Genomic DNA, 15,274 nt, shown 5'->3' on the forward strand with positions numbered 1-15,274 from the left:
CTCTTCGGTTGCATTCACGGATCAATTTTTAAGTAAAATAAAATTTCCTATACTTTTAGGAGTGAGGTGGTGGGTATGGTCCAGGATAACTTGTCCTCACAGGTGTCGAGTTCCTTTTGTTTTCTCCAGGCCTCTGCCGCCCCCTCCACCTTGTCTTTGCTCCAAAACTCCGACCAGTCATATTTGCATTTTTCTCTTAGCATTTCTCTTGGGGTGGGCTGTGTCCTGGGAGGGTGCTTAGGTGCACTAGTTTCAAGAAGTTGTATGAGGTTGTGACTGTCTTAGCCTCTGCAGACCTTGCAGAACCCTTTTCTTCTCTGAGTCTCATTTTCATCTCTGTAAAGAAAGGGGCCGGGTACGCTGAGGTCTAGTTTCTTGCAGCTCTGGCAGTTTGTGACGGCTTGATGTCTGAAGTTCCTTCTGTAACCTGGCGGCTGAGTCACCCACCTGTGGCTCACTGGCTGTGTCCTTGCAGGGATCTCAGTGTGGACGCCGGCTTGAGTCCTGCTCAGTTCCAGGTGCGGCCCATCCCTCAGCACTATCAGCATTACCTAGCGACGCCTCGAATGCACCATTTTCCCAGGAACTCCTCCTCCACGCAGATGGTGAGCGAGGGGCTCTGCCAGGAAGCTGACTCCTGTTGCCTGTTGGGGGACATGGTGGGCTGAGGCCTGCAGATCCCTTGTGTCCTGCTCCCTGTGTCTTCCATGTGTCCTGCTCTGTGTGTCCTGCTCCCTGAGTCCCGTGTCCAACTCCCTGTGTCTTCCTCTGTGTATCCTACTCCCTGTGTCCTGCTCCCAGGCAGGCCAACTGCTCCCCTCCCCCCCAACTCTATTCCCACTCTGGCTTGAGGGCAACTGTTGGACTAGAAGCTCATGCTGCTGAAAGGACTGAGTGGGAAGGAGGAAGGTGTGGACTGTGGGGAAAGGCTCAGGGCTAAGAGCAGGCAGGGAGGTCCCTGGAACTTGTATGACCACACTTAGTGAATTTCTCAGGGTCAGTACCTCTCTAGGCATTAGTTTTACTTACCTGTGAAATGGGGTGAAAACACCTACCTGGCTCATCTCACAGGACTGATGTAAGGAACAGAAGAGACCCAGAGGTGGCCCTTGGGCCTGGCCTGCTGATCCAGTCAGCTCTCTGCAGGGGGCTGGGCTTCCCTTCACTGCAGGGTGCTGACACTGCAAAAGGATCAGGTTGGGTTCGGGGGCATGGCAAGCTGCATGGAATAAAGGTGAAGATGTTCCATTAAAAGTAGCAAATAATAATAATAATAACAATAATAAAGTAGCAAAAGACTGAAAATCTCCTTAGTCCCAGGCAGCTTCTTCACGTTGCTGGCCCAAAGCACAATTCCAGCTGGCCTGCACTTGCTTCTGCCTCCACTATTCAGCACCTCAGTCTCCTTAACTGTAAAATTGGGGGCGTGGGCCAGTAATCTTGGCAGTTAGTCCCTTTAGCTCTGAGGCCCTATGGTTCGTGTTATAAAGCACCATTTCCTGAGAATAAAAGCTAACATTTATTGAGCACTTACTGCATACCAGGCACTGTTCTAAGCACTTTACATGAATTATTTCCTTTAAGCCTCTCAAGAACCCCACACGAAAGGGTAATATCCCTATTTTACAAGTTGGCAAACTGAGGCATAGAGAAATTAAGTAACAGGCCAGGATCACGCACTGAGTGAGATGAGGAGCTGAGCTGACACCTGGCCCTCTGACCCCCACCTGGGCCAGGGCAGGGTGGGTAAGGCAGGGCCAGGCAAGTACAGGGCCAGATCCTCTCTTTATTGAAAAATTTGACATTTTGTTCATTACGGATACCTTACATTAATTTTGATTTAAAAAAATATCGCATGAAAATATTTTTGGTCTTGGTTACTAAGTCCTTTGTTGCCCCCTTCAGTGTTGTGCCCTTTCTTGCCCCACCCTGGTCGGACAGTGTGGAGTCGAGGGGAAGGGAATTGCCTCTGCCCCCCAACTGCCTGTGTTTGAAACGGCAGCTCTGCGCCACTCAGCTGCATAACTTGGGCCGCTCACTTCTGTGTCGTATTAACCCTATCAGTAAAACGAGGATAGTAATTGCACCCACATTACAAATCCTTACATTTGTTAGTTATGTGAAGGGCGTAGGACAGTGCCTCGCATGAAACAAATGCCCCATCAGGCTAGCTGTTACTTTATTGATTTTGTTTTTCTTTCTGGGGCTGGTCCAGTGCAGGCTTGGTTCTTGAGGAGGTGAGGGAGGCCAGGAGCAGGAACAATGGCACTTCCGTCCACAGTTTCTTAGGGTGTGCAGATTGGTGGTAGTGGGAGGAGGAGGGGGAAGCTGGGATCATGAAGCCTTGAGTCCTACCTGAGGCGTTTCCTCCCCAACAGGTCGTCCATGAAATCCGAAACTACCCTTACCCTCAGCTTCACTTCCTCGCCCTCCAAGGACTGAACCCCAGCAGACACACCTCTGCCGTGAGGGAGAGCTACGAGGTATGCCCGCCGCTCTGCCTGGGAGCCCTCCTGCCAGCCTGGCTCCAGCGGGTTGGCGGAGAAGCCATTGCCATTCATCATTGCCATTTATCATGCCCTCTCTCCTTTTACCCTGCTGGTGGGTAGGACACGAGTGGGGTAAGAGGGGCCTGAGGGTTGAGAGGAAGAGGTAGAAAGAGAGAGAGCGAGTAGAGGTATTTCATTCTTTCAGACAAGTTCTCAATGGCAGTGTGAGCGCCGCCTGCTAACACCTCTCAGTGCCTCTGTGCCTTATCACGTGTGTACACGTGCCTTTGCAGACGAGTGCACACGTCCACATTTCTCTCTTTGCAGGAGCTTCTGCAGCTCGAGGACAGGCTGGGAAATGTGACTCGGGGAGCTGTACAGAACACCATTGAAAGGTTCACCTTCCCCCACAAGTACAAGAAGGTGAGTCAGCCAGCAGGCCAGCCTGCATAGTAGGGCTGAGGGTGGGAGGAGGGGGGCAGAGGTTATCTAGTTGACCTTGGCCTGGTTGTTTACAGAGGGCACAGTCCAAAATCTAGACGCCTTTGTTCTGGTTAGATGCTCTGAAGCTGCAATACCGTCCCGGGATCTTCCCCTTTGCCTCTGTCAGGTGTGACCAGGAGGGGAGATGGTGGCCTCTCATCGGTAGGGAAGGGGATGGGTATGTGTGCACATGTGGACTTGTGAGTGGGTATATTGGGAAGGTGCACAGGGAAATGAATGTTAGTATCTGAGTGGCTGAGCAAGGAAGCACCTGCACTGAAGGCTAAGACTTGCCTTAGAAAAGAATTCCAACTCTAGTCTCATATGTAGACGAATGGGCAACTGAGGCTTCAGAGCAACATTTCCAGTTCTCACTGAGCATCAGGATCATATGGGGGAGCTTTTAAAGCAACAGATTCACAGGCTTTATCCTAAGCCTACAGAGGTGGACTTCCCAGGAATGTGAGGTAGGATTAGAGGTCAGGAACCTGAGTGAAAAATTTTAAAAATTAAATTAAAAAAAACTGGAAGCAACTAAGATGTCTCTCAATAAGTGAATGGATAAACAAACTGTGGTATATCCATACAATGGAATATCCCATGTAAAAAAGAAATGAGCTATTAAGCCAGGAAAAGACACAAAGGAACCTGAAATGCATATTACTAAGCGAAAGAAGCCATCCTGAAAATGCTGCATACTGTATGATTTCAAAGGCAAAACTAGAGACAATAAAAAGATCAGTTATTTCCAGAGGCTTCAAGAGAGGGAGGGAAGAATGAATAGGTAATTCACAGGGGACTTTTATGACAGTGAAACTATTTGGTATGATACTTTAATGGTGGATACATGACAATATGCATTTGTCAAAATCCATAAGGCTGTTTAACACAAAAAGTAAACCCTAATGTAAACAAGCAGACTTCAGTTAATAATAGTGTATCACCATTGGTTCATCAGTTGCAACAAATGCATCACACTAATGAGAGATGTCAATAATAAGGCAAATTGTGTTGAGAGGCAGAGGGAAATGGGAACACTGTATTTTCTACTGAACTTTTATGTAAACTAAAACTGCTCTAAAAATAAAGTCTGATATGAAAACAAATGAATAAATATTTTTTTAAAATTTAAGAATTAAAGGTTTGACAAGTACTAAGAAACTTAGAGCAGAAACATGCTCATTGTGGTCAAGCCAGGGCCCATCTTCACCTCCTCACGAGGCCCTAGGATACAGGGTTTGTGAACTTAGGTGTAGGAACCAGACAGTTTTGAATTTCAGTTTTACTACTATCTCAGTCAGTTTGAGCAGCTATAACAACATGCCATTGACTGGGTGACATTTAAGCCAAGATCAAGGCACTGGCAGATTTGGTTCTTGGCCAGGGCTCTCTTCCTGGCTTGCAGATGGCTGCCTTATTGCTTTATCCTCATATATGGAGAAAGGAAGCTCTGGTGTCTTTTTCTCCTCATATAAGGGCACTAATCCCATCATTGGGCTTCATTTTAGTGACTTGATCTAAACCTAATCACTTCCTAAAGACTCCCTCATAATATCATCACATAGGGGGTTAGGGATTTAACATCTGAATATTGTGGCGGAGGCAGGGACAGACAGACATTCTGTCAATAACCACCACCTATAACTGTGTAACTCTGGGCAACTTAGTTGGCTTTTCTGGCCCCCTCCCCTGGCTTTTTGAATTTAAAGGGGGAATGATATGTTAGTAGCTACCATGTGGAGTGCTCTGAGGATTCAGTGGACAGTGCACTTACATAGCTCAGCACAGTGCCACGTAAGTGGTAAGTGCTCAGCAATGGTGAACTGCTCTCCCCTGGATGGGAAGCTCACTTGTTCTAAGCCTATGTGGTCAACATCAAAGACCATGAATCTTGGTCTGTGTACCTCCTTGTAGAAGCACTGACTTTAGCCATAAGTGATTTCAACCAATATTTGAGTATCTACTATGTGTCAGGCATGGATAATGTGCTAAAAGAGGAAATGATCATTCTCTGGAGAGAGAGCTTCAGGTTATTGGAAAAGAACATGGAAGGGAATGAGGCATGTTCAGGAGCCTGGAGCAGCTTCTGGCCAGGGTGTGCTTGCTCCTGCCAGGGCCACACACTTCACCTGCCTTCACTGCAAGAGGCCCTGAGAAGACAGAAAAGAACACATACAAAGGATGAAAAGGAAAAATGGACTGAATCAATGAGATAAAGAGTTGAGTTAAAAATTTATGAGAATAAAGGGAGAATTATGGGAATAAAAATATTATAAAAAAGCAATAAGAATAATTTAAAAATGAGAAATGATAAAGTTTAAGACCCACATGAAATGTAAAAATAAACTTTAAAAATTTAAACTGAGAGTAAAATCATATAAAACAAAAAACGGTATTTTAAAATAGTAAGGATATAAAAATGAAAAATACAGAAAAATAATTAGGAAAAGATATGAAAACAATATAAAACTGAAATCAGTAACATCAAAGTGAAAAGGAATGTTAATGAAAATGAGAAATAAGGGCAACAGAGATAAAATAAATATTAAATTCATTAAATTCTGAAAAAAAGTTAGTTAAAATAAAACTTGCATAGATAATGAAAAGACAAAAACCAGAAAACCTAAAAGATTAAAACAGAGTTTTGAAAAGAGAATGGTTTAAAGAAATATAGGTTAGATGTGGTAAAACAAGGTATAACTAATAAGTTAAAATTATTAACTATGAAAAGGAAATCATAAAACAATTGTGGAAAAAACAATAGAAAATAAGCAAATAGTTGGTTGAGTCTTAATGGTATCCTTTATTGAACTTCTCTTTTTTCTCAGGACTGATTACAATGAGGCCACTCCTCCAGCAAACACAAATAGGCTCTCAGGCAGGCAGGTCATCATGACTCCATTCATCCTCAAAAGCCATGACAATTATATGGGACTCAGAATGTAATTCTGATTTTCTGGATTCTCGATAAGAGGGAAATTATTGCAACCACCTGGTGGGGTTTGCAGTGGGGTATAGGGCACAGGGAGGCTTAGAGCAGAAGGCATGGGCATTCTTATATGTTCCAGTGAGGTTATAGTATTCTCCAGAAAAATCAGACTAAGAAACTCCAGAGCTTAGGACCAGGGACAAGGGACCAGAGTGGTTCTATCTAGGCCTGGCCCCAAGGTCATAGTCATTCTCTGGGTGTCTTCATTTTGGGACTCTCCAGATTTTTCTCTCTGCAAAATGACCTCTAAGTCTGCTTATTCCTGGAGAGGGGACCGAAGGGCTAGTTTTCTTCCCATGGGTATTATCAGACTGTTTCACAGCACAGCATGGAGATGGGAACATAAAAGGTAGGCATACTTTTTAATATATTTTTTAAACATTCACTGATTATATTCCTTCCTCCCCAGAATTAAGCATCAGTGATGTACCTGTACTTGGCCAAGGGTGGGTGATACCTAAAGAAGAGTGAGCTATGGTCCGTGCCATTGAAGAACTTGAAACTTCCCACATAGTGGTTAACTATTTTGAAATAATTATCATAGAATTTAAAACAGAATAATTAAAGTCAAAGTATAAACAGAGTGCCTACATGACTAATCTCATGTTGGAACTAGTGCCTATCTTAAAAGAACTTTTTGGATAGGAAGAGATATCCAACAATATAAAATAACTGGTACAAATTATAGATGTTAATACCAGGTTGAGGATTTTTTTCTTTATCTAGTAATGGATGAAAAATGAATAGATATTCATAACTGGAAGGAAGAAAGGAAGGAAAGAAAGAAGGAAGGGCCTGACTGTTGTGGTGCAGTGGTTGAACGTTGACCCATGAACCAGGAGGTCATGGTTTGATTCCAGGTCAGGGCACATGCCCGGGTTGTGGGCTCAATCCCCCGTAGGGGGCGTGCAGGAGGCAGCCGATCAATGACTCTCTCAATAATGTTTCTATCTCTCTTTTCCTCTCCCTTCCTCTCTCTGAAATCAATAAAAATATTTAAAGAAAAAAAAAAGAAAGAAGGAAGGAAGGAAACATGGATGAATGAGTGAAGCCTGGAGGCAGGGATCTAGGTTGGAAAGGGTGTAAGGATGAGTGGACTGAATAAGGGGAACAGAAAAGGTAAAGTTGTTTATGCACAGCCATTGTTTGCAAAGGATTAATTCATTGGCACTCAATTCCTTTCCAAACTCTATGCTCCTAGGACAGTATAAAGTTTATGCCTGGGACATGAATTGACTGGAACAACAATAATAAAGTTCACTTGGCTTTGAACCCTCTGAATTCTGCAGCAAGGAGGAGGGGTTGGAGATTAGGCAGGGAGAAGGGTCTGGGAAGAGCATAGAGAAGTCTGGATATTACTTAGGCGCTAAAAAGAGACTGTCTCACTGGAGGAGGGGGGTGGGGGAAGAGGCTGCAAGGGAGGGGGAAGACTGGATGAAAGACAGTGACCACCAGGTGAGTCTGCTCCAGCTAACAAATGCTCCTCCTTTGCTTCTCATAGAGAAGACCCCAGGATGGCAAGGGCAAGAAGGAAGAGGGGGAGGAGTCAGACACAGATGAGAAATGCACAATTTGTCTGTCTATGCTGGAAGATGGAGAAGATGTGAGGTAGGAAGCTGGCCTCTTGGATTCCCTCTCCCTTCCCTCGTGGGTATTGGTGACCAGTCATGTGCTGTGTGTTGGGGTAAGGCTTGCTTGTGTGTGTGTGTGTGTGTGTGTGTGTGTGCACGTGCCAAGTGTGCCACAGTGGGCTTTGTGGTTGTTCTAGGAAGGTGGGGTGTGGAATGTTCTAGATGTGTGGTGCCTGTGGATACTAAGTTTAAGAGAACAGCCTGATACTTGGCCTGGATGGGTCTAAGACAAAGTCATGGCTTTGTCTCAGGCTGAACTGAGGGCTTCATGCAGAAGGAGGAGTTTGGGGCTCTCCTTCCTGCTGTGACTTCCCATCCCAGCCACAGCCTCACTCCATGATAGAACTCCCAAGACCCTCTATGGCCCGACCCCTAGTAGTCCTGGGTGTGAGTCTCCTGGCCCCTTGAGTAGCCATTATCCCTCAGCTTCTGGCCCAGCCCTGGGCCCCTCCCCCTCAGCCATTCCTCTGATTCGCCCCCTCTCTTCCAGGCGCCTACCATGTATGCATCTTTTTCACCAACTGTGTGTGGACCAGTGGCTCGCCATGAGCAAGAAATGCCCCATCTGCCGGGTGGACATTGAGACACAATTGGGAGCTGACAGCTGAGGAAGGAATCAGCCAGTGGACACCCCATTTTCCTTCACCAGGTCCCTCCACGGCCATAGCCCTTGCAGCCAAACTTTGCCTTCTGAGCCATTTGAAGTAGAGGAAAAGCCTGCAGGCACATTTTGTGGAGAGAAGAGTTGGTGGTATCAGTGTCTGAGGGAAGGAAGGGTTGGGGAGGACCTACCCATCCACAGTGGTGACTGTCCCTATCTGCCTCGCTGCGCGGGAGGGGGGGAGCTGGCCGTGCCCGGAGCAGGGGTGGGAAGGGGGGGCCCACGCTGCTGAGAATCTAGCCGTGATCCTGAAGGCCTAGCTGACAGACCGGCCCCTCAATCCTGTCCTTTGAAGGATTGTATATATACCTCTCGGCCACGTAGAAACCATGTAGGGGTCTCTAGCTATTTCTGTGGATGGCAGCCAGAGCATGTTAGCTTAAGAAAAATGTTGTGTGTGGTGCTCTAGTCATCTTGTGGTGGACATGTCGCTATTACCGAATTCGCACCAAATATTTCTCATTGAGTTTCTTGTTTTGGTGCCTGACCGAACCAACCAACGACAGCCCAAATCTTCCCGTCTTTATGAGAGAAAGGGAAAAGGAATCAAAAGTGAAAAAAGAAAAAGCCAAATCCTGTTTACGATGAAAAAAAAAGATACTTTTTTCCACCCAGGTTGGGAGGTGGGGCGGGGGGGTGTCTTTGTTTTGGTTTCCGTTTTGGTTTTTCCCTTTGCTTTGGTTTTTCTCATGTTTACAATGCACGGAGCATGGAAGGGGGAGTCTGAGAGAGGGTAGGACTAGAGAAGGAGCAGATGGGGTCTTAGATGGGCCTCTGCGGGTCTCCGGCAGGGTTGGGAAGGTAGAGTTTGAGTAGGTAAGAGAATTCTGTCTTGAGAGAGGGATCCCCAGTTCCAGAGCCCATCTACTTAGCTCCAGCCATCCCCCCAGTTCCACACTGAACCAGGGAGGGGCTAGCCTTCAACTAAAGTTGTCACAGATTCCTCAGAGCCAGGATGCCCCTGCTCAAGCCAACTTCTTCCTTTCGGCCTGCTCATGCCCTGTCACAAAGAAGCAATTTGGCCACTGCCTCCCTATGCAAAATAAATAAATAAATAAATAAATAAATAAATAAATAACCAGATGATGAAGGCAAGTTAGCATAGGTGATGGATGTTTGGTCTTGGCCAAAATGCTCTCAGCTAACACTGAGGGCTGAGGTCAAATCCTGTGGACCTTGAAGAAGACTTGAGCTTCCTTAGGGATGACTCAAATCTTGATGAAGTCCCTTGGAGATGGCCCTGGCCATGAGATCCTGTTGGCTGGGTTTGGGAGGCACTGTGTCCCTAGCCTCTGGCTCTTTCTCTGACTCTTTGATAACCTTGGGCAAGTCCCTTTCTTTCTCTGTGCCTCAGTTTCCTTCTCCTTAGAGTGGGGAGAAACAACAGTGTTTCTCCATTTCCACTTCCTCTACCTCACCCAGCTGTTGTGAGGATTAATACTATCAGCCCAACACATTTATGCTTTCTCCTGGGAACCTCCTTAGGATTTAGGGATGGGGGTGGTAGGAGAGACAGACCTGGAAGTTCCAGGTGACACCACACAGTGTGTCTTTCTGCACTACCCCACTGTTTTTCTGAACCTCAAAGAGAGCAGAGAGATGGGAGAACAAAGGGATAGATATAGGAAAACCTACCAAATTCCACCAAAACCACCAACCCCAACCCAACTTTCTTTATCTATAGGCAGAAAACACCAGCTCAGCTGGAATTCTGCTCTCTTCCTTTACCCCTCCCCTCTTCCTCTCCTTCATTTGCACTACCTTCAAAGCCCCCCGCCCCCAGTCGCAATACCCTTATATCAATAAGAGAAGACTAGGGGGGGCCAGGATATTTATCACATATATGAAGAAATTCTGTAAGATTAGGAAATTGGAGGTCTGCACTGCTGCTACAAAGGGTAAAACCAGAACCAATGGGTAAAAATGACTGGGAGGCAGATTTTGGCTTGAGGTGGAACCTTCTAGCACAATTGGAGCTGTCAGGTGGAGGGATGGCTGCTCTGGACACCTGCAGGCAGATAGTGGGGGAGGTGCTTCTGGTGGGAGGGCTGCACAAGGATCTTAGACTAAAGCAATCTTTCCTGAGTGCCTGCCAGTTCAGGTGCTGGGACAGGCAATAGCAAAGAAGACAATATCCCTGCCTGAGGAAATTACACTGTAGCCAAGGAGCTAAGACACAAAGATTAGTGCAAAATGGTGAGTAGTCTAATTCAGGGTTGATGGCAATGAACATGACCTTGTCCCCTTCAGTGATTCCAGTGTGTGAACAGTGTCTCTAGGGCTAAAGGCTGGAGACCCACCAGTGTGGAAAGTACTTCTGAGTCAGGATTTTGGGGAAAAGCTGGTTACTAGTTGTCCCGGAGAGTTGGGAATTCTTACCCTGCTTTGACCCACAGGCAGGCAGGGTGGTCTAGGGAAGGTCACCCCCCTCAGTCTTGGGCTCCTGTTCTCTCTAAGGCCAGCTTGTAAGGCTAGCAGGTAGAGTCAGTGGGGAGGCCAGATGGGACAAGAGCGGGCGTCCTGGGCTCCAGTGTTTGTTGGCTCTTCACTGACAAGGTGGGTAGTGCTAGAAACCTGCCTTCATATCTACAGGCCTCGGTTTCCTCAGCTGCAACAGAGGAGGTTGGATTGGATGCTTGCTAAATTTCCTTCCAACACTCACATTCTCTGATCCTCCCTGACATCAACACATCATTCAAGTCATTAGAGCTGTGTGCCAACTGAGCTATTGAAATGACTTGCTGTGGGCACCAATATCTGTTTTAGAGGCTGAGAGTGGGATGTCGTCTCCTCTTCCTCCCAATTACCTGCAGGCTCCCTGAGTGCCCAGGCTAACTTTAGGCACTGACTGGGGTGGGTGGGGACCACCTGGAGGGAAGAGGTCCTCCGCTGGCTTTGGAGGTTGAGCCTAAAGCCTCCTTCCCCTCCCCATCTCTTTGGGGCCCTCTTACCCTGCAGGTGGGCACAGGAGGTGACCTGGACCCAGGCACCTCCCAGCTCCTTCAACGGGGCAGCTGTCCAGCTGAGAAGAGAGGACAGGGGGTCTGTGTTTCTGCTCCCTCACGACCCCCTTCCCCATTGTCTGGGAGCCCGGCAAGAGTGGAGAAGAGGCAGGCTCAGGCCTCAGCATCTCACACCCACCACCTCCAGGAGAGGAGACCCCCGGCCTCCTCCTTCTGCTCAACTCAAGGGACTCAGACCCCTTCTTGACTGAGACGCATGAGTGCCTTCTGGGGCGAGAGCTGCCCCAGGATCAAGTTGGGCCTCCTCGCCACAGCGCAGTCCTGGCCGCAGGGGTCCACTGAGGACACCAATCACGAAACCAACGCCACAAGCCCGGCCTGCGAGGGCAGAGTGCGGGGGCACCGGGCTTCTCCACTCGCCCGGGTCCCCTAGGGCCCTGTAGCCCTTGCCCACCACCTGTGGCAGGACTCTAGCTCCTCTTCTGCAAATGTTCCCAGCCTCCGTGCAAGTATTCTTAACTCTTTACGCCTAATGAACAAGCACAGTTTTTTCAATGGTGAAGAAAAAGCACCAGATTTTTTTTTTTTTTCCTAAAGAAATCCCCCAAGCCCCCCGCCAGCCGGCGGGACACACACTCCCCTCGTGGGGCTGTAGCAACGTCTGTCAGGTCCCCCCCTTGTGTTTCATCTCCTGCGCGCGTAGAGCAAATGCTAGAGCGATTTCAGCTGATAGAAAAACAAAAATGAAAAAAAAAAAACCACAAAAAACAAAAAACATGGCACGTTGCTAGTTTACAGGGTTTTGTGAGTTTAAATGCCTTATATTTAACAATCATAATTTATGACTAACTTGTAGATATCGTGGGTTCTTATTTAATTATTTTTATAGTTGTTTTGCATTTTTAATTATAATTTATTTATTTAGAAAGGATACTAATTTTTTTTATTACTCCTATTACCTCATTTTGGCGTTGTTTCTGGGAGTGGAATGCTTTGCATGCATTGGTACGATGACAACTACGAATACAAAAAAAAATTTAAATAAAATTCTGCGAACTTTATTTTGTCCAAACTATCAGGGTGTGTGATTGCAAGCTGTCCTACTGTGGTGCTGGCCTCTTTGGATACATTCCATACGAAATGCAAACCTTTGATTCTGTATGCTGTGATCTAGTGAAAAACTCCAATATAGTGACTGTATTTAGCACATATATGAATATAATTTGCACTCGTCAGCAGACTGGGGTAATCCTTTCACTTGCTACCCCTGCCCCCCTCACCCCCTATCATTAACCTGTTTTTCCTTCTTCCCTCGCCCTTCCCACAACCTCAGCCCACCTTGCCTCCATCCTCTGACCGTCTGGGGGCACTGGAGGTCACTCTCTCCACCTGGGCTCCAAATCTCTCTGGTTCTACACTGTTTCCTTTGGACATGACCAGCAGGAACCTGATTTATTAGAAGGATCCCCGGACTGGGGATTAGGAGGCTCTGGTTTTCAGACCAGCTCTATTGCCAACTTCCCTGTGACCTTGAGCAAGTCACTTGGCTTCCCTGAGTCCCAGTTTTCTGGGCTGGGAAGGGGGAGGTGAGCTGGGGGGCCTTTAGGGTCCCTCAGACTCAGAGATACTATGATACAGATCTCATGGGAGACCACCATGCTGTTCTATCTCACCCTCTCTGTAGAGAAGAAAGGAAGGAAGGAGAGGAAAGAAAAGAGGAGAGAAGAGAGTACACTGAGAATGTATCCAGTGGATCTGCTCAAAGGAGGCATCCGGAGGGCTTCTGTCCTTTTATATGCAGCAGCCTGGGGGTGACAGGGAGGCAGGACAGGTAGATTCATCCCTGGACATGGGACATGTACTTTCACAAGGTTTGTCGGTCCCTTGGAGAGTGAGCTGAGATCCACGTCTTGTTAGTTATGGAGATGGGGTGAGCTCCAAGCGGTAGTGTTTGGAATTGGCACCCCATTTTATCATCTCTTGGAGGCTTTGTTGCTGAGGTATCACCCTTGACAGATTGGGATACAGGTTTTAGACTCATGGTTTCTCCTCCCTAGTGTCGCCTCTTTCACTCTCTGCCATTGCTCCATGGGGCTGTGGGCAGGGGCTGCTGTGGAGGATGGGGGTGGGGACTCCAGTCTCACTGCCCCAAGGAGGAGTGCCAGGGAGGGTTTGGGGAAGTAGTGGCCTCAAGGCCTGGCGCAGCTGTGAGCTCAGATGCCTTTGAGCTGAAAGGAGAGAGAGGAGGTCCATGGCCCCAGAAGAAGCCTCTGAGCGGGCTCGGACCCTGGCTGGCCGAGTGGGAGGATCACTCCTGTGCTCTCTGCATGTCTGCCTCTTCCCTCTTCTCCTCCTTCCCCTTCCTTCCAGCCCATCTTTTCCTTTTGCCTCTTGACATCACTGCCTTGCCTGGTGGAGAAGTCCACCTTGCACATGAGGCCCCCTGGGATGGTGCTGATGGGGGAGGAAGTAGACGCCCAATCCGCCACACTGCCTGGCCAGGCTTGGAGAAGTGGCTGGGCCGTGCATGGTTCCTAAGCCCCAACTTGGCTCCGGCTGGACTATGGGTCTCGTTCCCTGGGCTTCCTGCCTGCTGCCTGCCCAGCTTCCCTTTCTGCCTCCGCCCTGGAGCCTTGCTCTGCTTCTCTTGGAGACGGCCTGCGGAGTCGCCCAGGGGGCGCGCGACCACCACACTGCTGGGCCTGGCAGACACTGCCCTCCTGGCAAGGCTCCTGGGCAGACATGCCTTATGCTGCTCTGCAGGGTCAAAGTGGGAAGGGGCCCTTTGCCCTGGCTGGCCTGTGCCCCCACCCCTCCTCACCCCAGCTGCCCCCTGCCCCAGCCCCACCCCGGCCTTGGCTGCAGCTCATTTCTCAGCTGTGGAGCCAGCGGCACCAGGCCCTCCAGGGGGTAATTTGGTTGCCCCTGGTAAGTGAAAGGATTATCTTCAGTGTTGATTGTCCTTTTTGTAATCCTCCTGCTGTTCTGTTCTGTTGTGCTGTGCAACATTTTGCTACATAGACTATTTTATAGCAGAAAGCTAGAAGAATATTTATTATGAATATTAAAGCAATAGTGCATCAATGAAAAGGCGGAGACATTAGGAATTGTGTAAATGCTTAGATTCACTTTTGGTGGATTTTTTGTACTTTATTTATAACTAATAAAAATGAACTGCATTGCTAACTACACCTCATTCGTGCAGGGTGCTTATTTCCGTGCAGACCCGGGCGTGTCCGGAGAAAGCCTCTCCAGACTCTGTCTGTCCAAACCTCATCCTCCCTCCCCGTCTTTCATCTGCTTCCCTTCTCATTCCTTCCCCTCCCCTCCTCCAAAGAGTCTGTCCTATGCTGTGAACCAAACCTCTAATTAACCTGCTTCCTAAACTTTATGTCCCTGAAAGGGAAAATTTCCCATTCTTAGTCAATCTTCAAACGTTACCCTGTGTTTTGACCTGGAGGGCGCCTCGGCTTCCCTGCAGGGGAGCAGGCCTGTGCTTTGTGGCCGTTGGCATGGGTTTCTCATTCCTTTGTAAGAGCGCACCTCGCACACTCAGCAGCGCCTAGAGCCTGTTCTAGGTGTGTGTGGGTCAGTGAACCGAAAGATGGCTTGCTCTCATAGACTGCAAACAGAACCCATATTAATGAACTACTTATAAAAGTAACAGGCTTCACTTTTAGAGCAGTTTTAGGGTTACAGAAAATGAGCAGGAAGTTCAGAGTTCCTATATATTCTCTCACCACAAGCCCTCAAGTTTCTTCTATTAGTCGCATCTTGCCTCAGTGTGTACATGGTTACAACTGATGAGCCAAAATCCATACATTATTATTAACTAAAGTCCATAGTTTACATTAGGTTAATGAATATTTAAATCTCCAGTTTTTGTTCAAGTGAGATGATCCTGAATGCTGTCTGTCACTTTCCACATATTTCCAACTATGTCTCTTGATCCATGAATCAGGGCTCGCTAGTCCTGGCCCTACCGCTAACCAGCATGTGGATGTGGGAAAGACACTGCCCTTCCCTGGGTTTCTGATGGCATACATGTGGACAGTAGA

General features: G+C 47.7%; 1 protein-coding gene across 1 annotated transcript in view; it reads left to right on the top strand.

Annotated features, from left to right (window-relative positions):
* ARK2C (arkadia (RNF111) C-terminal like ring finger ubiquitin ligase 2C) overlaps positions 1-14,407 on the top strand; it is a 90,355-nt gene extending 75,948 nt beyond the window's left edge. Inside the window, exons 4-8 of the mRNA XM_087819075.1 lie at positions 476-605; positions 2,379-2,483; positions 2,817-2,912; positions 7,463-7,569; positions 8,083-14,407. Coding sequence (XP_087675201.1) covers positions 476-605; positions 2,379-2,483; positions 2,817-2,912; positions 7,463-7,569; positions 8,083-8,200 — 556 coding nt within the window. The 3' untranslated portion in view covers positions 8,201-14,407. The remainder of the gene's footprint in view (positions 1-475; positions 606-2,378; positions 2,484-2,816; positions 2,913-7,462; positions 7,570-8,082) is intronic.
* The last annotated feature ends 867 nt before the right edge of the window (positions 14,408-15,274 follow it).

Source organism: Miniopterus natalensis, chromosome 7 (genome assembly GCF_054644295.1).
Source record: "Miniopterus natalensis isolate mMinNat1 chromosome 7, mMinNat1.hap1, whole genome shotgun sequence".
NCBI lineage: Eukaryota > Metazoa > Chordata > Mammalia > Chiroptera > Miniopteridae > Miniopterus > Miniopterus natalensis.